At 38.8% G+C, this 24,972-nt stretch overlaps 1 protein-coding gene across 1 annotated transcript in view; it reads right to left on the bottom strand.

Annotated features, from left to right (window-relative positions):
• LOC108142439 overlaps positions 1 to 24,972 on the bottom strand; it is a 66,157-nt gene that overhangs the window by 23,695 nt on the left and 17,490 nt on the right. The window contains exons 2-3 of the mRNA XM_017266303.2: positions 17,426 to 17,447; positions 3,635 to 4,139 (exon numbers count right to left, since the gene is read on the bottom strand). Coding sequence (XP_017121792.1) covers positions 3,635 to 4,019 — 385 coding nt within the window. The 5' untranslated portion in view covers positions 4,020 to 4,139; positions 17,426 to 17,447. The remainder of the gene's footprint in view (positions 1 to 3,634; positions 4,140 to 17,425; positions 17,448 to 24,972) is intronic.

The raw sequence follows: 24,972 nt of genomic DNA, 5'->3' as shown, positions 1-24,972 counted from the left end.
ATCCTGTTATTGTAGGGAAATAACTTTTCGAAATTCGTTGAGCTAGCATAAATCAGGCAATAAATGTTTTCGTCTATGGTCCTTCAATATTTATGGTGTAGGCAGTACAAAGACTCTAATGGACCAGAATGGGAGGGCGAGAACTTCAGAATTCGTTTCGTTGCCATGTAATGCTTTATGCGACCAAAAGCAGCAACTTAAATTTATTTATTTGAATTTATTTCACCGCCACAATAAAAATATCAAAATAGGCGGAAGGAGCCGCCGACCTCAACAGCTGCTGTTTTGTTGGACGAACGTTGCCTTTTCCTCATTGTTCCCCTGATGTTGTTGATATCGTTGTTATTGCTATAAAACATTTATTCAACAGCCGCACAAAGTCAAGCACGAGTCCTTTTTTGGGTTTCATTTGGTTTTGGTTTGGTTTCATTTGCTTTGACTTTGGCTTCGGTCTGAGACCTTTCATTTTTATTATTGTGCCACAAATTGCTGTAAATATTTGCAGAATATAGAATTGTTACCCTTTATGCTATTTTTTTCGTTTTGTTATTGCTATGGGTGCGACTTGAGGCATAAAGTGGGGCATAAATTATGGAAAATATGTTGTTGAACTAATCTAGCGGTTAACTTAATCTGCCATAAAGCAAAAGCATCTGAGGCTAGAATGGCTAATCGAGTGGCTTAAATTAGCAGGAAGTGCCATAAAAATGGGGATATCCTATTGCTGAAATCGTTCAATGAATGGAAGTGTTTCGCATAAAGGCAAAACATTTGCTAGCGATACAACTAACCGGTTTCCTTATATTAAATTAGGATTAAATATTTATCTTAACCAATAAACTAATTCTTTAATAGCATATTTCAATATTATATTTCCAAGAATCAAAAATTTTATTAAATGGTAGAGTCAATAATTATAAACTTTAAATAGAAAACTTTACATTTTTTGATAAACTTCCTAATTTGATATAAACCTTTTATACATTTCCTTTCGTGTTCCCGAAAATAACGATTGCCTAGGCATCCATTTTTAAATAAATCTCATACCTCGTTTTTTGCTCACCCTAACGAGCTCCATTTTCAGCCAGCTGAACTCCTAATAAAGACATTTAGGCGGGTCGAAACTTGTTTGGTTTGCTTTTTGTTTTCGCTTCGAAACTTTGTTAGAATAATTCCCAGAAATACCTCGGCACCCACCAACTAAATGTGTCGCCTGGGATTGCCTTTACCTTTCCGTGGCCGTTGTCGAATTTCGCATGCCATTTGATTAATTGCCATGCAAATTATGGTGTAAATATAATAACATTTTATTCAGCTGTCAATTCAGCGGCAGAGAACCGAAACAGCCGCAGAAACATAGACTGAAACAAAGCAAAGTCCCCAGACATGGGCACGACATGCAAAAACTCAATTTAGAGACCCGACGAGATGAAGCGAAGTGAATGGCATTCGCTGCAGTCCAGGCACGACTTTTCCGCTTTTTTTCAGGGAGTATTCATGGTGTAGCGTACCGCCATAGCCGATATGACTGGAACCCTAAAACTGAAACGAACCGCAGCAAACACCTAACACAAAATTAAGACATTAGTCAAATTTTTTTCCAGCGGCTCTTCTCAGAGCGGGCTTAATCCCTTCGCAAAAAAAAGCAAAAAAAAAAAAAACTGCAAAAAATATAAAATATTTGCCAAAGGCTGCCGCAGGTTCTTCCATGGAAGTGGTGCCCCACGTCCAGGTGAGTGTTGCAAATTAGTTGACACGTCGTTGGGCCCACAGGAAATCCCAGACATTCGGCGCGACAAACAGTCGCCCAGTCGGCATGAATAAAGTCATTTATATACGTATACTGAAAAGCTGAAATGTTTCGCCACTAGCTCCACTCCGGCTCTATAATTAGCCTAATAACGCAAGGCACCCATCGCAGCCTGCGTTTTGGAGCTCGGACCTCAGCTCAGTGGAGTTTTACTATGTATAATGACTTCAATTTGCCCTGAAAGCGATTCCTGGAAATCAAATACGGCAAACGGCTAAATGCCATGCCATATCCCATCCCACAGTGAGGATTGTTTATCAGAGAGGTGCTCGTGAATGAAAAAAAATGAAAGTGGAAAAAAATAATATCTGACTATTGAATTCAACATTTTATATTCAATATATTAGTTAAATATAAAATCATAGTAATTTAAATGAATGATTTAATAATAAGTTATTTTAAAGCATTTTATTTAATTTAAATTTTAATATTACAATTTGTAGTATTGAAATCAGTTTCACTGTTTTTTAATAACTGTAATATTTAAATTTTTAAATTTAGTACGAAGTATTTGGACTTATTACGACTTTTTGCCACAAGAAAAATAGTTTGAGTTATGTTTGAAATAAATAATGTATACGATAACAATATCCTGACACGACTAACAATCTTTTCACTAGTTTCATAAAAGATATTTCCTGGATTTGTATTTTCGTGGTAAAAAATGTTCGAGCTATGTATATAAATTGAAGTTATTTTCAACTGTCATTACCAACATTCGTGTCACGCGCACATCTTTATCATAAACATATGGACAGAGGTCATTTGCTATTCGCTTTGTGCTATTACGAGTATTTTTTGGGTTATGTGGTGAGTTCTAACAGGTATTTCGCCTTAGGGCAAAATTTGCATTTAACGTAAATGAAAGCTGGATTTTAATTTGGAGTTTGAGGAGTTTAATTTAGCTGTGCATTTCCCCAAATTTCCGCTGGCCAATCGACTTTGTTTCCCCCTCTGACTAGCTTCATTTGTTCTCAGATAAATTAAAAAGCTTGCTGGCTGGCTTTATTCTATCTTTCCCATCTGCCCCGGCCCACGCCCATTGCTTCATATTTTCATAAACTTTTCCGCGTCTAAGCCGCCGCTTTTCCCTTCTCTTACCGCCTGGTTTCTTTTACAAGCGCAGAGACAAATTACTGGCGATGTGCCGGGGCGATAGTGCTGGTGGATCCCCGGATCGCGGGCTCGAAACTTTGGCGAAACAACGCCTAAACCAAAAGCTGCCACAAAGAGTTATGTGTGCAAATTAAATTTGCAAACGCAAGTGCACTTAAAAAAATATTCAAGAAATTAGGGGAAATATGTTAACAAAAAATATTCATGAAGTGAGGGGAAATATGTTTACAACAGTCAACAAATTTATGAAAACTCCACTTGGGTTTTAACGAAAAAATTTAATAAGAAATAAATAAATATATAGCATCTATGTCTTTCAGTTTTTCAAAAGTAGATAATATTTAAATATAAAATAAATAATACATTTAAAAGTTGTTTGTTGCTTCTATACAAGATTAAATATTATAAAAAAAATAATTGGGATGTGGTCTAATTTGATGACATTTTTTTTAGAATATTATAAAATTTGTCTTTTTTTAGTGCAAAAATCGGCGAAGGAGGAGTCTTTCCATCTTGCTTGCCGAAAAGCAATCGAGCCACGCACGCCCAACATCAGTTTGATAAATTGATATCAGCGATCGATGCACGGCCGCCAGATTATTGTCTTGGCAAGGAGTTTTAATTGAAAAACGACAGGAGCAGAGGGACCGGTACCCTTGATGAGGAGACGAGGAGGAGGTATTGGATTATACGCAGGGTAGTACTCACCTATCGAACCGTCCAGGGAGTAGGCATTCCGCTGCCATGCCCACGTGCACAGATCACAGGTGGTCAGGCCGTCGGCGGCGACGCTTTCATCCAGGAAGGGCGGGCGGGGCGGCGGCGGCACAAAGTGTCCGTTCCACAGTCCATTTTCGCTGGCATCGAAGGCCAGCGGTGAGTCGAAGGTGTCCACCTCGATGGCATTGGCCCACCAGTCGTCGTCGTTGAGCGGATTGTAGCCAATGCTCGAGGGCGTGGTGACTGCATCCGGATCCGGCGGTCCCGCCAATTGACTCTCCACCCGGCGATCCACTCCGGCCAGCGAGTCCAGCCGCGAGTTGGGAAACACGGAGCGCAGCGTGCTGCTGGCATCCTGGTAAACGTCCACCATTTTCTACCTTCGGGCGGACCTCAGTCAGTGGGCTCCGGCCACATCGATCTGAATTTAGATCGGGATCGGAATCGGGAGCGGGAACTGCACCTGGATCGCGTCGTCTGCGGCTGGGCAACTCTGCAATGGAGCAGTCAAACTTGTTAACTATAGTTGCCCGAAACAAGCTATTTGTAATATATAGCACATAACATAAAATAATTCATAAATATTGGCAAATGTTGTCAAATTTGGTGACCAAAACTGGTCGGCAACCTGAGCTGGTTAGTAAGTACAGTAAAATATCCCTGACAAAGCCTGTGTATTTTTACTAGCAAGAATTAAATAAAAACTCTTTAAATAATTATTAATATTAATATTAATAAATAAATTAAAAGTAACAAATAAAATGGTTTATTAGTTTCAATAACAAAATTTAAAACATATAAAATATTTGTAATAAATCAAAAAAAAAATTAATATTGTGAAATAACAAACAGAAATAGATAACTAAAAAACACTGTAAATTTTACAATTTTTGTTAGCTTAAAGTTTTGGCTATAATTTTTTTAGTAAGACAATTTATTAGCAAATCTTTCGATTGCCTACTGTAATTCGAAAGTTGATTTTTCCTGCAACTATGGAATGCCCATGGGTTGTGCATGGTTATCCTTATTATTTTATTTACACAAACCCACCTCATTACTATGCACACCCCCAACGTCCACCCCAATTAATAATTCCAAACTAAAGACTTAATGCCGTTGACTAACACAAAAGGGGCGTGGCCATTGTGGCAGAGTTTCCATGGGTGGCGGACAGGTTTTTCCACCCAGGCTACCGAAAAGTTTCCCTCCCGTCTGACACACATTAATCAGCCCAAGAAAACTGTCGGTTGACACTAATGAAGTTTCCTAACAAGATTAAAAATTGCTGATAAAAAAAATGCTAGAAATAAATCAGCATTAAAGGTGAGTTGGTAGGAAAAAAAATCCACAAGTATTTGTAGTTCAATGGGTCAGCGGTGTGTACGTTAAAAGTGAAACTCCAGACAAATGTGCTAATCAAAGAGTCAGCCAACGGCCAACAGATCATCGGATCCCGAAATTATATCTTTTCACTGTGATTTATAAGCCAGCAATTACAAGCTCAGCTCACTGATCGCCCATTATCCGGCTTAATAATGCAAAAAAAAAAGTCGAAAAACTTTGAGAGATATATATAACATTCAGACAATGAAACTTTGAAAGAAAATAGTGAATAAATAAAAAATGCCGAAATCATTTATCATAATCATTGTGATTGATTTGTTGGGAAAAATAAAATATCACAAGTGAATAACAAAAATTTTTATATCGTTTCAAAAGGCCGACCGATTCGAGCATTTCGGCCGCCCCACAGTTTCGCTCATCAGGCGTATAAACGCTTTTGGTTGTTGCCGCAATTGTTGTTGTTGGATCACGTCTTTAGCTCACGTTTTGCTCCATTGAATCACTCACTCGCTCAGCTGCGTTACCTTTTGGCCAAAACCAAAACAAAAACCAATACAAAAAAAATATAAAAATTGTTTTCATTCGGTGACTGACCGGGTAGCAATTGAACTGCCCCCGCTGCTCGATCCGCATCGAATCGGCGGGGGCATCGGGGGTTATATCGCAAATATGGCCAAATACTCGTATTTTCAGAGTTCCCGTTGCGGTCGCCTTGTTTGCTACTTTCGAATATTATCAATCATGCAGACATTTTACGCCCGATTCGCTGTCAGGCGACCTTAAAGCAATTTGATTGTCTTTTACTTAATGGCTGAATTATGTTCCAGATGCTGGTTTTTGCCTGGCAGAGTATAGCTCTAAAATTAGAAACATCAAAGCAAACTCTTTTCAAGAACTCCTAAAACGAAACTAAAAAGAAGAAGGAAGTCTTTGGAAATACAAAATGTTTACTTTTGTTAGGAGTCCCTGGAGTTTTGGTATCTTATGCCGAAGATCTTCACTTAAAAACAACATATATACTTTTTTTTTAGTTCTTACACTGCATATATTCTTATACTCGTATCTTCAAATGATTTTTGTTTGTTTGCAAAACCCAACAAAATTTCGTTGATCAATTGACTTTGATAAACTGTGCTTTTCTAAGCATAATAGAAAACCTATGAACCGTGAGCTCTGGTTATTGTTATTTTTAATTCAAGAAAATTATTTTTAATTCTCGCTTTTATAAATTTAAATTAAGTAAGATAAGTATTTTAGTACGATAAGTCTAAATTAGCAAAATGCCAGCTAACTCTTTCCGTTGGCCTGTTCTTTTTTATTTACGAGAAAAAACAAAGTTCTACATTATTATTTTGATTAAAGGCAATATCTTGCCCCGATTGAAGGAAAGCTTAATTTCTTTGTTATTTACTTCCCTGATTGACTTGTCTCATTGTTTATAAATAACTATTTTTCAAATTTATTTTTATCTTGCTGTCCAGCCGCTTCTACGATTTTTTTGGCCACCTTCCATATTAATCACACCGCATGAGTTGCTTTCAGCAGACAATGGAGCCATGTGCCATCATCTCGGGGCCATCATCTAAGCGACCTGCGACGGTAAGTGCAATAAAAATTTTTTTTCAGGCTTTCGTGTATGTCTGGTTTTGTTTATTTTTTTTTTTTTGGCAAAGTAAATCGGTTGACCAAGTTTTCACTTTTTCTGGCACAGACTCGAACACGCGTTGCGCGTTAGTCAAGTGGCTTAATTTATATTTATGAAACAGACACTGGCGAACTTGTGGAAGAGTTATGACTCTGACCCACACTCGCCTGAGACTGGAACTTGGACTTCGGCCATATAATAACAATTTAGGCTTGTTCCCCGTCTCGGGCGGCAATTTTTCACATTAATTACAAATTACAGATTTATTAGGTATGAGAGTCGCAGTCCCAGACGCCGGACCACGCCCTTTTCCCCCTCTCCTTCCCATGCGGCTATTTTTACTGAACCAGTCAACATGCGGTTACAAGCTTCCTTGGACCTGTCGGCGAATAAAATTCCAGGCCAGTCACATGTTACAACTCTTGACCAACTATGCAACATGCACTCAGGAAAAATTAGGCAATGTATTTTACAATTTCGCAAATACAAATTGGATATTAACAAAATTGTTTATGTGTTTGTTAGGGCTTAGGTAGAATGATAATAATCTGAATGGTGTATGATATCAAAAGATTTAAAGTGAAATCGTAATCTATAAGATTTTTACTTTACAGATGGTTCAACAAGAACATGTAATAATGAACTTAGTAAATTTATTTATATATAAACTGCTACTATAAACAGATTATTTTTCTCCGTGCACCCACAAAACTTGGCTAAAATATTAATGAGTGTTGTAATTTGTTGCATTGTAATAAATTAATTTTGTGCGCCGCGGCACTCGTGAGAGCTGCGTCGAGTGGCGGGATTCGGACTCGGATCGGGAGCGGGAGTCCCCATTTGCATATGAGAGCAAACCACTTGGAACTCACCGACCCACCAGCCAACTTAGCTAAGCCAACTTAGCACCGCCGGCCGGCATCGGCGGCTGCACCTCTTGGCTCTCAGCTCTTGGCCCTCTGGGCTATGGACTCTTGGCTCTTGGCGTTGCCGTTGCCCAGCACATGCTACACAGAAGTGCATGAGTAGACACTTGAAACGTACTTGGCACTAGACTGATTATAGTCAATTCGTTGAATTGGACCACCAAGTGGCGGCGATCCGTTCATTCCCTCGAATCGGAGACCAGCTCCAAGTCATCATCAGCAGCTGAGCCGAGAGTCAGACTTGGGACCAAAGCCAGATCCACAGAGCCGGCCAAGCGGCCAGTCATCGTCATCGCAAATGCTCCAAATGCTTCAAGAACAGTGAACAGTGGTTTCGGCGTGGGAAATATTTATATTATATTTATTATACAAATTATTTTTTATTATTAAAAAGCAACTAACAATAGTTTATAGTTTTACTAAAAATGTTATTTGTTGTTAAAATGTTTCTTGCTTCTCCAGAAAAAATATGTATATACGTGAAGTCAAGAAAAGGAAAATATTGATTTTAAAATAGTAATTAAATTTGGAGGATTTAATCATGTGTAAACTAACAACTCACCTTTGTGCAAATTTAATATAAATATAAAGACTGATATTTCTTGAAGCTTAAATCAATGTTGCAAAAATATACAAAATAAAAATTTTAAAGTGTTTTATTACAAATATTTTCTTAAATTTTGTAACTTCTTCCTTAACTGATTTCTTAGCCATATCGTTATAACCACTGTGATTGTTTCTGGAGCGACAATCCAAACTTGAATGGCGCGTGATTGTGAGGCGTCTTCCTCCGGTGGTTCCACACTCTCGCACACACATTCAACACAAACACACACACACACACACACACTCTTGCGGACTTACACCCATTACAACAACCACTTCAAAGATGGCCACAAGAGTAGCATCTTATTTTGCGCTGCCTTCGACTTCGATGGCGGGCCGTTGATTTTACCCTAGAAGGGGATTTTCAAGGGGGGATCGGAATGGTATGGGGGATCTATCTGGAGGAGCTGGATTGAAGCCACATAATGAAAAGAGTGTGTGAAGAATTTTAAATTCAAAATTGCATGAAAAGTCGTGAGTCGCAAATAGCTTGTTGCTCGATTCTGTGGCTACACCAGCAGACAGATATCCTACTCATCACTTGAGAAAATGAAAAAACAATCATAAACAGCAGGCAGCAACCTCTACCAACAATGCTTCGAGTGTGTACAAAGTAAAATCCACTCGAAAGAAATAATAAAAGCGCCCAGCAGACAATCGTTTTTTCCTGTTTTTGTTTTTTTTGTTTTGCTTTTTTTTTGTTTTTGTTTTTTCTGTTTGCCATTTGTTTGTTGTTGTTGCTTTGTTTCTGGCTTTCTTTCTGCAATACACCTGTTTTTTTTTTCCTTTTTGGATCTAGGCAAAAAGGGCGCGGGTGGATCGCTGCTCGAGTCGAGACTTAATAAAGTTATTATAATTTAAGCGTTTTGATTATGCGCCTTGGCAGTGTTTAAAATACCAATGCAACGGCGCCTTTGGGGCCACGTTTGTGTGTTTCTTCTTTTTTCTGTGTGGTTTTAGCCATTTTGTTGTTTGTACCTGTGTGTGGGGGTAATCTTTGTGATTGGTTGCGATTTGCCTTTAATTTTGTTTGCTGGTAAGTGTTGCATGCACGACGGCGATGTTGCTGCTGCTGCTGCTGCCAATGTTGCTCATGTTGCTGTTGCAAGTTCCATGCATCCCGTTGGCAAAATGTGCAGCCATGTTAACTTGCAACTTTCCGCGTGGTAAATCCATTTCCCCGCCTGCTGCTTGACTGACTGACTGACTCACTGAGTGAATGACTGACTGAATGACTGAGAGACTGACTAACTGAGTGACTGTGTCGAGTGTTTCCTTGCGGGGGTGCCTACGACTTTCAAGTCTCTATTAGAGCGGCAGATTGTGCAAAAAAAAAAAAAAATGAAGGAAAATAAATAAAAACTGGAATCACAGTTGAGTTGATTTCCTACATGCACACATCAGCTCAGTGGGCTTGCATAAGGCATCTGGAAATTAATTGGTTGTGTCATGTACGGAGATTCTTAACAACAATTGCTGATTAGAGATGCATCTACAAGATGAAATGGAGTGTCTAAGTCGGACGAGTTGGAAATGAAGTCATTAAATGGAAGATGTATCTTATAAATTAGCTGAACATGGAGCATGGAAGAGGTGGGTCTTGATATGCATTATTTTTGTCTTACCCGTTTACTGGATTTTAATTCTCTTATATTAACTCAAAATTTAATATTAAACCATTTCTAGTTCCTAACTTTAATTCAACGATGTATATCAGTCAGTAGCGTTTCCTATCCATAAAGTTATTTTTGTACATTTGCCACACTTTCATCCATTTTTCAAGCTCACCTTCACCCCAAACGAAACTCATTCTCTTTCATCACAAAAGGCACACTTTCCACGCCACTACCGACCGACAAAAGAAAAACGAAATGGAAATACTCAAAAGGTGACAATTACTTTCAATTTTCCGCCAACTTTCAAGCATACCCAAAAGCCATGGCATGTAGAAAGATAAGTTAGAAAAAAAAAATAATAAAATGTTCATCTCACTCTCGACTGCAGCCTCCTTGGGCGATGTGAGGCAAAAGCCGGCTTCATCTGCATCTGAAGCTCCAGCATCGGCTACAGTTTCACCCGGGCAAAAGCGGAAAAAAAGGAAAACTGTGAGGAATAGCGAAAATATTTTGCCACAGTCACAATTTCCTGAACTCTTGCCCTTTATGTCGAGCATTTTGTGCCGCTGGCAGCACACTCCAAACTCCACACGATTGCATGAGGAGAGGACCTGCCTGCAATTCGCAATGCTGCAGCAACAGCAACATCAACAGCAACAGCAACATCAACAGCCACGGCAGCAACATCGGCAGCCAGAAAGTGCAACTTGATCGGGCGAGTGCAGTGAGGCAGTCGATGATCGTCCCGCTTCGATTTGTATCGCTTTGCATTGCCTCAATCTCTCAATCCCTGACCCCTCCTCTAACACTGCAACAAATTGTGTTATATCACGAACAAAAATGTACATTATAAAAAACTTGTAATATCCTATAAAGCATATTTATTTCATACTTATATCGTTATAAGTTTCTTATATTAAATTGACTACAGTAATACTTCAATTAGTCAAATAGGATTTATTGATTTACAAAAAAATGAATGTGTAATATATTTTAAAATTCTGTACTATCGTTGGTTGGTTAGTTAGAAATCTGTTTTTATATATTTTATTTTTATTAAATTTACCTATATTCAATTTATGAAAATTATATTATTTCTAAGAACGAAAATACTTTTTGTGATATTTATACATTTTAAATGTTTAGCTTTGGAATATATTTCTCTTAAATAAAACAATCATCTAAACATTCTCCAGTGCACTTCTTTCTTCTCGCTTTCATTGTGCACTGATTTTATTCAGTTGGTCCGTGCCGCGTGCCCCATAGATTTTCCAATGATTTGAAGTCCAGGCGGCATCGTCTTGCACTGGCCGGGGTATCGAATATTTCATAATAATAAGTGGGTCCGCCGATTGAGACCTGAACCTGAGCCTTGGCGACGCGACCTACAGCAGACCAACTTTCCGGGACCAGGCCCGGGCCCGCTGGCCATTAAAAGCGAAAGTCGTAAAAAAACGGTCGGTTTTTGCCCACTCTGCTCATATGCAAAATCAACACAATTTTCAAACACTAAGTCAGGCTGCTTAATTTTATTTACTTACTGCCATTTGAAACAATGGCCGGGCATTTGAAACGCTCACTCAGACCCATAAAACACAAAACCGAATGCTCGTTGGAGCCCAGCTAAAAATTTTATAGCATCTTCCAATCACGCGAAAGAAATTGCGTTGAAAATACGCTGAAATGTTTATGACGGATGAATGTGCCAGATCCGAATCGCACACACAGTTTCGCTTTTGCCTATGCCAAATCAAGTTTCTACGGATTTATACTTATAATCTTTTAGAAAAAGTTACGAAATTGCCAGCGAAACAAAGAAGATAGCTTGGCTTTTTATTGGCCAGGCTTTTATGCCCCCATTTAGTGATGGTCTTTATGAGCCCTGTTGATTGCCAATGAAATCATGCCAAGTTTGGAATCTTGTCTCATGAATTGAATGGCAGATGATTTAAGGTCGGGTTTTATGATGTATGTATCACATAATGAGCTGGCTGTTTAACATCAAAATATGTTAGAAATAGGTTCAAATCTATCGATCTATTTTAATTTTTAAATTTAAAAAGGAGTCAATAAATATATTTACAAAAACGTGGGCTAAATCAAAAGAGCCAAAGCTTGTAACTTGGTATTTAATCTGTAAATAAATATATATATATTTAAAGGTTTTCTGGGCATCCATTAAGGCCATAAACACACCCTAAGAAGCATTTCTATACTATGTATCGAAAAAATATGTAAATCTTTTATAAGCTGTTTGGATACGGAATTCATAGTTATCTCTGCTGGTTTTTGGGAGATTCCATGCCAACGACGCTTCCTGTTCGAATCGGAGGGAAAACTTTTACTGCCGGTAACAATGTTGCAAAGTTGTTAAGTTCCACGTTAGGAACAAGCGCATTACATACATTCCAATTGTCCCGACAAAATCGTGCCCGGCCATCTAATCGCGAATGGGAAACAATATCTATGCTAATCTGGCTACAAGATCATTGACAATAAAATGGGTTTCCCTCCCTCGGAAAAAAAATTGGGAACAAGAACCTGTAGCCGAAAGTACAAGCCACAACAAATAATGAGCCGTAATGAGCAATGATCGCCACACAATTAGCCAAATTTCGCTGTTGTTGTTGCCATTACATTCTGGCAAGTTTATTTTTTTGGGACAAATTAAAACAAAATGAAAAACAAACAGAGGGAGGTTGGAAAAAAATACACGAAATTAAACAAACATTGAGGATTTATATGGCCCGGCACTTGGCGAGGTTTCTTCGTACTTGGAAATTGCCGGAAAATTACAAGAAAATCGTGCAACTCTTGTTTACTCTCTGAGAGAGAGAAAAAAAAGTACACCGAAAATAAAATGTGATATTATTTCATGTTTAGCTTGATGAGTTTGGTTAATGAACTTTAAACAACTATTAAATTGGGAAAAAAATCAAAAGATACTATGTTTAAAGAATTTTACAAGATTTTTGGGAAATGAACCAAAGTGAAAAGCAATGTTCTATAATTATAAGAAACTTGAGGAGAATTAATATTTTTATTTATTTTCTGTGTAGAAAAAATCGAAATGTAGGCATGAAAAGCCACAGCTCAGTTCGTATCGTTGGACTTTCCAACAAATTTAAACGTTACATGCGAGTAGATTTCAACGCGATCCGATCTTCGATTGCTCGTGCACCCACACAGATACTCACGACTACGCTGAAAGGCCGCGGGGCATGATGCAATGCCGCAGCTCCTTTTGCCCTCAGGTGCCGCTTTTCACTTTCCGCCCGTTCAATCCGCTCAATCCGTTCAATTGGCAATTGGCCAAACAAAGTCAGTCAAGTCAGAGTCAGTCATTTTTAGTGACTCGACTACGGCTTTTGTTGATTTCAACGATTGGCGTACCGAATAACTGCAACTGTCATTTTCTATTCGCGAATTTCTGTGGCGACCTGCTGGGCTTGCCTTCTTCTGGCTGCAGTTTCCAACAGCCATACGAAATGGCTTTAACACAAAAAAAAAAAAAACAATTCTTGGCTGCCTGTCGAGAGGCGAAATGTCAATTTGGCGTTGTTTACTTTTTGTCCAAAAAAAAACCTTTAATTTTAGCTTTTGGACTTTTGAGTTGCATTCGTTGCGCCTTCAATTGCCGCAATTTAGCTGGAAACACGCCCCTGCCACCTCAACCCCCATCCCCCCTTACTCCTACCAAAATTCGCTTTAGGCGCGCCATTGAGTGTTAATTAAGCATTTATTCAGCATTGGGTGTCAAAGTTGGCTCTAAAGAGCCGAAAATTAATGCCAGTTTGTGTCGATTTTCCTTTGTTATCAATTGAAAATTTATTTTCGTTTTCATTCGCTGCCTGACTTCGATTTTGATTTCGATTTCGGCCATAAAGTTAAAGTCCAAGGCGCAACTTCATCGATCATTGTCTGTGGCATTGTCAGAAAAGCATACACAAATAAAATGCCAGAGGCCCAAAAAGGTTGATATGCCTTCCTTGATGACTTGAGAGACAGCTCTCGACTTAGATGAATCATTTCCCGCCTCACTCCGCCACTCCACTCAACCAGCCAGTCCGAAATCACAAGCATTTTTAATTGGTCAATAAAAAGCGGCACGTTGGCTATAATAACAGAGGAAATGCCAGAATTACCGCATTTAATTTGCATATTTTGCTTTGGAAATTTGACAGTTAAATGTGGCTTATTGGTGTGTAAAATTTCAAATTAAAGTCAAATCAGCGCGAACCTGAATGGAAATGTTGTTCAAATTACTTAATATTTAAAATGTTTTTTTTTTTAACTATTTATGGTGCTGGCTCAAGTTTGCTTAAGGTTGTGGACCATTGTCTCAATTGTTTAGGGTTTGGCTTAAGGAGTGTATAAGGGAAAGTATTTTAAATATTTTGTTTTAAATTTAATAATTTTTGATGAAGCTTACCCTCTTAGACCTAGCCATGTTTCCTTTAGTATTTAACTATGAACAAAAATTTATTTTAAAAATATTGTGTTATTTTCTATCCGTTGCTATGTTAGCTACTCATCAGACATGATTAATATTTAATTAATATTTCATGTATCTTTAACATTAACCTAAATATGATAGAGGATGATCTCTTGAATTTCCCCTTAAGCATGCAAGTGTTAATTGAACTTTGGCCACGCTGTCGCCTCTGAAGCGCTGGCTTAAAGTGCGCTAACCTTAATCGGCGTAGGAAGTGCAACGGTAAACATTATTAAGTAGCGCCTGGCTGGGCGGTGGGTCGAAAGGGGGCGTAACCGGTGGGAGGTGGTGCTGAGGGGGTGGGGCTGCGTGAGCTAGGAGACCGCGACGTCGACAAGCTGATAACCATCGCCCAGTACAATGGGGCAGACTCTTCTAGCCGGCTGCTTCCTCCTCCTGAATGTTGCTGTTGCAAGTGTTGCTGCTGCTGTTGCTGTTGCTGCTGCTGCTGCTGTTGCTGCTGCTGCTGCAGTCAATGTGCCAGTTAGGCAGTCAACTATGCGTGTCTCTGTGTGCGCAACCTGCAACACTTTCAAACAACTTTATCAAGCCGGAATCTCAACTGACTGAATGACTGACTGACTGACTGAATGACTGACGTGGTCTTGATTGAAATGCGACGAAAGCGTCGACAAGCCGAGTGGGTGGCAGCCGGGAAATGGAAAATGGTAGTTGGTATAAATGGGTGGCTGCTGGTGCTCGGTGCGCCCGCTCCCAGCTCGGTGCGTATGTATTAATTAGTGTCAAGTGTTGTCGCTTTGAGTTACGCGCCCAGGGGACTGCCAACGTCAGCGATAACACAAAGCGATAGCAACAGCCACTTGTTTGCCCAGCTCCCGATTGAAGCCACCTCCCCACTAACCCTACCAACTTCCAATCTCATTTTCCCGGCCATATAATCGATGATGACACGTTTCGGCTTTTGCCCATGCGCAAGAGCCTCCTGGAACTGCAGCTGGCTGCAGCCTGCAAATTGCAGGCTAGACACCAAGTATGGAGTGTATGTGCGAGTGTGCGAGTGTGCAAATTTATAAACACTCTCCTCTCTGGATACTGTAATATTTTTTGCGCATCCAATTACATTTATGTGCTCGTAAACTAAAAATTCTGCACAGCTTGCAAACCGGGTTGCTTCACAATAATTATAAGCCCAAGAGGTTGGCTACCCTAGATGACGATGGCGATGCCGATGACCAGATGCTTACTAGGTGCCGCATCACATGTACTATGTGCTCGGTGGGCCTGTGGGAGCGGCCGTTTAGTGGAGAGGGTCTGTCATGAGTTATATTTTATACACTTCCTGATTTATGGGGGAAAAAATATGGTACAAATCTTAAATGAAACCGCTTCCGGAGCTGTTAGGGAAAACTAATCTAGTATTAATTTCCTCTAAGCACTACATGGAGAGGTCTGTAAAAGTCGAAGATTCCAAAGCATTAAAATGCTTTGCTCCCATTTAAATTTATATTTATTGTGCAATAAAAATATATATTGCTTTTGCTCAAAGAGAGTCATTATTTATGCTTTTTAAAAAACATTAAAAGTATCATCACCAAGAGGTTCCCCTTTTTAGAACCGACAAATAATAACTTATGATTATTTTATATATTTTTTCATTACCCTTTTCTAATTTTACGTGTTTGGTTTCATTAAAATCAATAACTAACGAAAAAATTGTTAGGAAATTATATATTTGCATTAATTTTTGGGTTTTTTTTTACTTTATCAGTTTCCATTTTTAGAATTTGATGATCACCCGCAGAAATCCTTGGGTAAAAATCAGTCAAACAGAATGTTTTCACTAACCCCAAAATTTGAGAGTCATCAATATCGGCCAAAAACCATGTAGACTTTGGCCGAAAATCTTGTCCACTTTCATTTCAAGTTTGGAGGGAAATCTTATTGGAATCACTGCCAACAAAAAAAGACAGCCCACATACGGCTGCTAAGCTCTTAAACTAGAACTACGCCCCGAACACCAAACACAAAACACCAAACACCACACAACCAACACCAGAAAACAACATTAACCGCAATGGATATTGCAGACAGGCAATGATTGGTTTTTCATTTTCGCTGCCCCCAAAATGGTGAAGAGCTAACACACAGATGGATATAGAAATATATGTATTACCAATGCAGGTTGTGCGGTGTGAAAATTGTTTTGGCCCGGGGCCTTTGGGAGAGATACAGAATTATGTGGCACTTTCATATGGCCATAACGAAGCATGTGAATGCCAAAGCCAATTGCAGTTGCTGTTTTTATTTTCTAGTTCACGAGTCGGCCGATTTCAAGGCTGCCACCGGCCAGGCCAAGTGGCAATTAAAATTCTTTCGCTTTTAATGCCCGATATCCGAGGCATGAAATTAAAACATGTTTTCTCAATCTTGGTTAATGAATTTCCATGCTTTTTGGTCCGCACCCTTTAAATACTGTTTAGGGACCGTTGTCAGTTTAATAATCAATTATGTTTGTACGTGTTGTCATTGACCTTCAATCTGGTCCAAAAGATCTCTATACGGATACACATCCACATCCACATCCACACCCAGCCCTAATAGATCAGGCAATTACCCGATTTTAAAGCCTCTTAGCTTCTTTTAATTCCCATCTATTTATGAAATTATAATTTGATATTTCAACATAGTTGTCAATCACAGCTGTCGCTGTTGCTGTGCTTATTGTTGTTTCTCGAACAACCTCTTTTCTTTGGTCTGGGCGTGGCAGAGGCACAGGTATCGGGTCTCTTTTGTTGGCGTTATTAATTTGATCGTTAGGTTTTCTTGTCTGCCGCTACAACGGCTGCCGTTTGACACGATGATGGGTCTCCGTCTCCCTCAGCTTTAAACACACTTCAACATCATTTGGACAGCCAGCAGCCCCCGTATACTGGGGCCTTTGTTGGCAGAAAAATTTATAGAAAAAAAAAAATAAATGCGAACGGAAAAAATACTTTGTACGGCCCACGCACTTGTCATAATAGATTCGTTTATAATTTTATTTGCTTTGGATTTTTTCTACTTTTTGAAAATTTTGTATGCAGGTTGTTTTCGGCTGGGCTTGCCACATGAGCAAATAATCGTAAGCGGCTTTTGTGCCCATGAACAGATTTAAATGCTAAATGCGGTGGTGAGGGTTTTACGTACCTCATAAATCCATGGACAGGTTCTGAAATAGGAAAAAAATACAACACATTAATTTATTATTTATTGCATTAAATGGAATTGCATTTATGTTGGAGTCTGCTTACTTAATTTATGACAGGTTTCATAAAATCATTAATATAGTCAACTTTGCACATTACCCATTGGTAATTAAATTTTTAAGCCAAGGAAATATATAATTTTCTAAGACAAATATAGCAATAATTAATGAGATCAATATAATGTGATATAAAACTATGATTGGCTTTGATACATTTTTGCGTCTTACGGGAGATTGTGTACATAGATAGATTTTGTAAAAATCCCCAGACATTCTTAGCAACTCACACACAATTTCCCGTGCGTAAACGTTTCCACAAAATTTTATACGCACAACTGTACCCTAAAACAGCATTTGCACTTGCATCAAAGAAATGCATGCCAAAAGTGTTGCCTACTTCACGGCGTTCAAGCGTCATCCTCGTCATGAGGAACATTCTAATGAACATATACAAAAATCTCAAGTGCTAGACGCGACGATGACGCAACGCTTTTGCCACCTAGCCATGCCCCCATCTGCCCTACGCCCCTATGATTCTTTTTTTTTCCCATATTTTGTTTCGTATCGCCCCAAGGGAATGTGTCTGGGTTTGAGCCTGTCTGTCTAGCCATTGCGAAGATTGCGTTTAAATGCAGGCATTGTTGTCGTTTCGGGTCCCCGTTCTACTCCAAGTCTCCGAGGCTCAAGACAATTGAGTCTGAGAGCGTAATTTGCAACTGCCTGAGACGGCTAAGGTATTGGAGTTGGAGGATGGAGGATGGAGTCCCCAGGATGCAGGCCCTCCGAATCCCAAGGCCCAACTTTGGCAGGATACGGTGCAGACACAAGTGCAGCCAGCGCCTAATGAGTGAGGGAATCGGGGAGCTGTCGTGGGTCCCCAACTTCTCTGTGACATGTTGTTGCCGTGGCTGCTGTTGCTTTTGCCCGGCTGCATTTTGCATCCAATGGCCGCTGCAGGCGAATGCACCGAAAAAGCAACACAGCCGCACGGCTCTATTTGCACAGTAGCCTGCCTTTTGGTTTCGAGGAGTCTGGGTGGCAGAGAACCCACCATCCACCATCCAGAATCCAGCACCCAGCGCTCACAACTGGAGATGGAGATGGAGCTGTAGCTGTAGCTGCAGTTGGACCCGCTGCAGACATCGTCCTGTGGCATACCCAACAGGCGTTAATAATCATTCTTGTTTTTCGCTTTTTCCGCACAAAAAACAAAAAACAAAACAAGAAAAATGCAACGAGTGTTTTTTTTTAAACTTTTTATGTTGTTTTGTTGGTTGTGGGATTGCTGTTTTGATACCCTGGAAACTATGAATCGCAGGGGGGTTTTCGAACCCTGATAATCTGTTTAATATTTTAGATCAATATTTAAAAGTGTGTTAAAAGGTTTGCTTCGTTTATGGCCTACTTAAACATAAATTGAAATGTTCCTATTTGTATCAACCAATTGAAGTAATAAGTTCGTTTAATTTTAAAACATATCATATAAATCATATACAAATTTTGCAAGAATATTACTTATACCTACAATAAGAGAAAAACCCCAAAGTTAAATTAAAAGTTAAATTAATCTTTCTTAAAATAAATTAAAAGCATGATAATTCAATTAGTAACATATTGAATTGATTTATCCAATAGAAAATTTGCAGATTTCCATATTTTTTAAAATTACAACTACATTTTTCCATACTTAAAAATAAAAGTTAAAGTGTAACACACTTTGATTAAACACAATATTATTTAATGATTTTGTACCTTTTGATAAACTTAATTTACAATATGTTAAATATCCTTAAAGGATATACTTCAAGCCCTTACACTTAAAACTAAATGTATGTTTTTTTTATGTTTCAAGTTTATCCTTTTGGGCCTTGGATTTCATTATTTTTTTTGCGAAACTTTTTCATTTTGTGCAGTCAGACGACGACGACGTCATAGAGAGTGCATTGACTGAAGTCTACAAAAAAATAAAAATGCAGAAACCGAAAAAAAAAGAAAAGCAACCGAAACCGAGCCAAAACGGCAAGTGTGTGGAGGTGGCTGCTGCAGTCTGGTGTTGGCTGCTGCATCTTTTGTTGATATGTAGCGACATGCACAGTGCAGTTTTCCTGGAAAATTCTGCATGAAAGGGGGAGGTGGGTAGTGGAAATACACAGCCCAGCCGAGTGCAACCAAAGTTCAGTAGCTGGCAGCTTTTTGTCTTACAGGAAGCGTTTTAGCTGCGAACTAAAACAAAAAGTTGTTTGCCATAATTAAGACTTGGCTTTTGGCTTAGGCCCAGGCTTCAGTTAAGTGTTATTAGTTGGAGCATTTCTTTTTCGGCCATTGTATCCCAGGGTTTTGGATGGCGGAAGTGGCGAGGAAGGAAGTTGCCAAGGAAGCGGGGCAGGATGAGGATCAGGTTGAGGATGAGGAAACAGCGGAGTCGTTGCACTTGTTAATTGCCGCGCCAGACTTTTCCCACCCGCGAACGCACTCCGCCGGCCAAAGTCAAACAGTTTTGTCCTCGAATTGAGACCACCTGCTTGGACGGCACAAGAAAAAATATTTACCAATATTGCAAAGAAACTTATATATATTTTATAAAAATGTGTTTTTAAACGTATGACTATTAAGAATCAATCTTTATAACTTCATAAAATTATTATTATATAAAATAATTTGACCAATAAATGATATTTTTTTCCCTAAATTTATCAGGACTATACAAAAAAATCGATAGTCTTTTTCTCTCAGTGCTTGCGTGGAATTGTTTGGGCCACGTAAATCATTAAATGCCGAATGGCCGGCAAAGAAAACATTTGGCGAAATTTCAGGCACCAGTGAAGCCTGAAACAAAGGAATACATTTAATAGGAGTATTTCCTTCTTTATACACATTTTTTCGCTTGAAAAACTTCCCCAGGAGCGGAAAGGAAGGCAGGAAACTTGCAGCAGGCGACTGGTTTTTCTGTATTTCGTATTTTTTCTGCGCGACTTTGGCGGCTTTGCTTCGGCGGTTATTAGTCGCTGGCTGCACGCGAATTTGCTTTATTTTCGCTGCTGCTGCTGCTGCTTTGGTTGTTGTTTTGTTGCTGGCGATGCAGCAACCAAAATCCAATTAGCTGCTCAAAAAGTTTTGCCAATGCGCGCAGAAAATTTAATTAATGTTGACACAAGTTGAGGCCAAAACTGAACGGAATTGAATTTGGTTTTCGGGTGGAGAGGTGAGGAGAAAGGAGAAAGCCGGGATGGTGATTGAGATGCCGCCTTTTGTGCTGATAAGTATGCAGGAAAAAATGCACATAATTGTTATTGGTGACCTTTCACCACTTGAACTTTCCCTGCTTGACAAAAGTTGTGGGTAGAAATAAACTTATTAATTGTCTTGAGAATAATTTGGCCATGATTTTTTCGGCTTTTTTATAAATTTTCAATTTATTTAATAAGAATACCATTTTTAAGGGAGATCGAAATGTATCGGTGTACAAAAACATGAGAAACATATATCGGCATTTCGTAACTTTAAATTAATATGTTTAAAATCAAAGAGGTCAAAAAACAACCAACTTTTTTTTTGTAAATCAATTTATATAAAATTACTATTCAAAAATATTAAAATTGGTTATTGACGAAAATAATAAGCATAATTCTATTAACTTAAAACTTTGATTATTATTTTTAAGAAAAATTGGTTATATTCATTTTTGAAATTTGAAAAGAATATATTTTTACATATTGTTTTTTACCACGAAAATATTCTATTCTTATTTTTTGCCTTTAATTTGTTGAATGTTTTGTGAAAAGCATAGCCCACTTTATTGTTGGCCAGGTCACCTGTCATATTGGCCAAGAACAACTTGGCCAACAACAGTCCACCATTAAAGGTGGATGAGCAGAAAGTCAAGTCAATAGCTCAAACCAGCTACGAATGCTAACCAGTCCTCACTTGATCCAAAAACAAAGAATATAAAAAAATCCACAAAAATAGAGCATTGCCAGGTGCGGGTATTTCAGTTGTACTTTTCCGTTTGCCTCCTCTCTGTCCAAACATTTCCCTGGGGGCCAGGCCACCAAAATGGACGCGGCCGCAGCTTTTCAAGCGTTAAAACATAAAAATGTCATTAACACTCAACAGATTTCTGGTGCGCCAACGGCCAAAAGCAACAACGGCCAACAACAAACGGCTTAAATGGCCAATAACAAATTGTTGCAAATGTTCGTTGCAAAGAGTTAAGAGTAAAAAAAAAAAAGAAAAAAATTGCAAAGAACAGCAACGCAAAAGTTTTTTCCTTTTAGTTTTCTTAGTGCTTTATTTTATTTTTTTTGCTGGCTGTTTAGGTGTAGACTTTAATTTATTTGACGCTTAAGCCCGAGTCGCAGACAAGAAAATGACACAGAAACCGAGTTAAGCCACGGAACGCGCTTAAGCCGAATAGCGAGCCAGGCTCGAAGCTTGGAGGTCGTTTATTGTCGCTGGCCCAAAGGGGGTGGCCGTGGCTGGGGGCGGGATTGGGTATCATTTACGCCATAATTTTTCCCAAGCGAAATATTTTCCTTAATGGTTTTTAATGAGCGGGTTGAAAGTGTTCGACTACGGACGGAGGTGTTGAGAAATATGCCTGATTTATAGAAGCTGCAATCTGTGTTTAACGGCGGTGCCGATTCGCAACGAGCTTGCTGAGATTTTTGGGCGTTCCTAGGCAACCTACATAATAGACCCGGGAGGTGTTCTCCTCCAATCGGCGACCGCACTATCAATCGTTAATAGATTTGGTTTCTTCTGAGCAAAATATCTTAGATCTCAGAATCGGGAACAGCTCAATGTGGATCCGATTGAGGCGTGCCGAGAAAGTGTTACCGAAAAATGAGGAAAGTTTTTTGCCATCTTAAAATAGTGGGTATTATCTTATTAAGATTTTGTAGTTTACTTTGACCTGAATTGCCTTGATGTCCCACAATAATTGAGTTAGGAAAATACGATTAAAATCAGATAAAAATCGATGATTTAAAATGCACCATTTTTTTTTTTAATTTATAGCATTAAATCCTTTAATTTTCAGATGCATAAATTTTAAAGTAAATAATTATAATTGATGGCTAATAGAACTGCAAGTGTTGTATTACAATTCTTAATATTTTTAATGAAAAGCCCATTGTTTAAGTTTTGGGAAGGCTTATTTTTTTTAAGTCTCTAACATTTAGCACTTTGATCATTTTAAATTTCTCATCCTACAAAGAACTTTTGTCCGTTTTTCTTACAATTTGTTCCATTTTCTTTAAACTCACACCTTACCTTTTTTGTTAATAATATATATGCCCCATTTACTTTCCCTCCTTTTTTTGTCCCCTCTTGAATTTTCATTGGTTGCACAATCTCCGAAAAATCTTTTTTAGCCCATATCAGGGCAGTTCCTTTCCCATGATCAGCACCATATCACCTGCATTGCCGACTTCCTTCGGCCTCCCAATTACACTTCTGATTGCCTGCTAACTGTTCACATCCTTATATGACTACGTGTTGACAACAAAATTAATTCAAATTAGCAGAGTGAATAAAACGAACCCACTCCGAGATCCAAGGTTAGCGCAATTTCAACAGCTCCGACTTTGCGTGTTGGCAGCTTTTCTCTTTTTTGCAGCTGCCCAGCAAATTAAAATTAAAGTACCCACAGCATGTAACAACAATAACCGAGAACAACGTCGGGTAATTGGATTTGCCTGAGCTTCAGATGCCGGGTTAATCTGGATTCTGAATAATAAAACGTTCAGTTTATTTTATTATTAACCATGGACATAATTGGCACACGTTGGCTTGGCTAATCTTAGCCCGATTCTCACCATTTTCCTTTCAATTACCCCCTTTGCCAGGTGAGATGATTAGCCTCGATTGACGGTGACGGTGACTGAGGGCAAACAGTGGCTGCCAACTATCTATCGCCCATGTCGCTCCTGCCGAAGTGAGACATTAATCTCAGTTAGGTTTATCTTTGATGCATAATAAATGAGTCGCTTTGGCCGGCTAAAAGCAGCTATTTATTAAATGCGGCTACTCAAAAAAGCCGAATAGCGTGGCGGCCCACGGTCCGGCGATCTTATTAACCCACTTCCCCGACGACTACCTAAAATGTGGCCAAAAGGAAGCACCAAAATCAACATCTCCAGCAACTTGAATACGTCTTGTGTTTGCATTTGCATTCCTTCCTGCCTGATTTTCGTTTTCTTTTTCTTTTCACTCGCCACCCAAAATACGACGAAAAAAAAAATAAAAGGAAATCTGCTCATGCACAAAGTAAACATGGCGAAATAAGAGAGCAAAAATTGCAATCACTTTCGGCCAAGTCCGCAGTCTCAACCCTGAGCAAACAGCCGCCAGCATCAATCTTCTAATGCGTTCAACAATTTTTTGCGCTGTTCCAGCAGTTCTTTTTTACCCCAATGTTAATTTTTTTTCTTCCACTTTGGCGTTTTTTGGTGTTTACATTTAATGTGGGGAGTACCCTTTCCGATGTAAAGTATAAAGAGAGATGAAGACTTTCTAACGTGTTCTACTTAAAAGTATTATTAAAAAATATATTAACATGAAAACCAAAGAAAGTTTATGTGATGTTAATTATATTTGTATGAAAAAATTTGAAATTTTAATTAGTTCTTTGAATTCTTTAAACAAAGTAAATGTATACATTGAGTATTAATTCTTCATTAATATTTTAAAAAGGGACTTAAAAAGTGTTATTCTTTGTAAATGTTGAACCATTTAAAAACTTATCTTTGAGTTCAATTCCCTTAAAAGTGAATTATCCATAATTGTAACTATATGAATTTTCAAGGAAACTTTAAATTGGTATTTTTTGTTTGTCCATAAAGTCTACATTTTTTTTCGAAATTAAAACTTAAAAGTTTTTCCGCTTAATAAAGCTTTGTTTGGAATCGTGTGCTTAAAATATGTTTTCGCTTATAGTGCGATCTTTAAATAGGGTATCGATATCTTCGTTATTGAGTTACCTTGTCCTGTCTTGTCTGTTAAAGATTTTTCACTTCCCTGGCTTGCCGAAAACAGATTTCTGTGCTACATTTTGGGCTCACAGAGAGCCGAATTGACTTGTTGTCACGCCCCCTCATAACCTGGCCCCCTTTAGCGATCCCTTGGCTGCGACGGCGACATCCAAATTTATGAAAGCCGCTTGTGTTCCTTTTGGTTTTGCTGTGCTCTCGTGTATTAATTTTTGCCGCTGCCGTTGCTGTTGTTTATTGATGCCGTTGGCGGGACTGCGGACACGCCACTACAGCTGAAGAAGTTGGAGCTGGAAGTTGAGGCCGGAGCTTGGAGCTTCGAGCTGGAGATTCGAGCTTGTTTTCGTGCGGAGAACGTTGTTAATAATTCGCTCGCATTACGCGCCGATCTCGAGGAAGATGTCGTCTTAATGACTTCATTAATATTGAGTAAAACACAGCGCATACAGTGCAGGGGCACGGGGGGTAATAAAGTGCAACCAAAGCAGGCCAAAGGAAAT

The sequence above is a fragment of the Drosophila elegans genome, unplaced genomic scaffold (assembly GCF_018152505.1).
Source record: "Drosophila elegans isolate 14027-0461.03 unplaced genomic scaffold, ASM1815250v1 contig_208, whole genome shotgun sequence".
NCBI classification, from domain to species: Eukaryota; Metazoa; Arthropoda; class Insecta; order Diptera; family Drosophilidae; genus Drosophila; species Drosophila elegans.
Note: the sequence above shows the minus strand (reverse complement) of the source record. Positions and strands in the feature narration are given on the sequence as shown.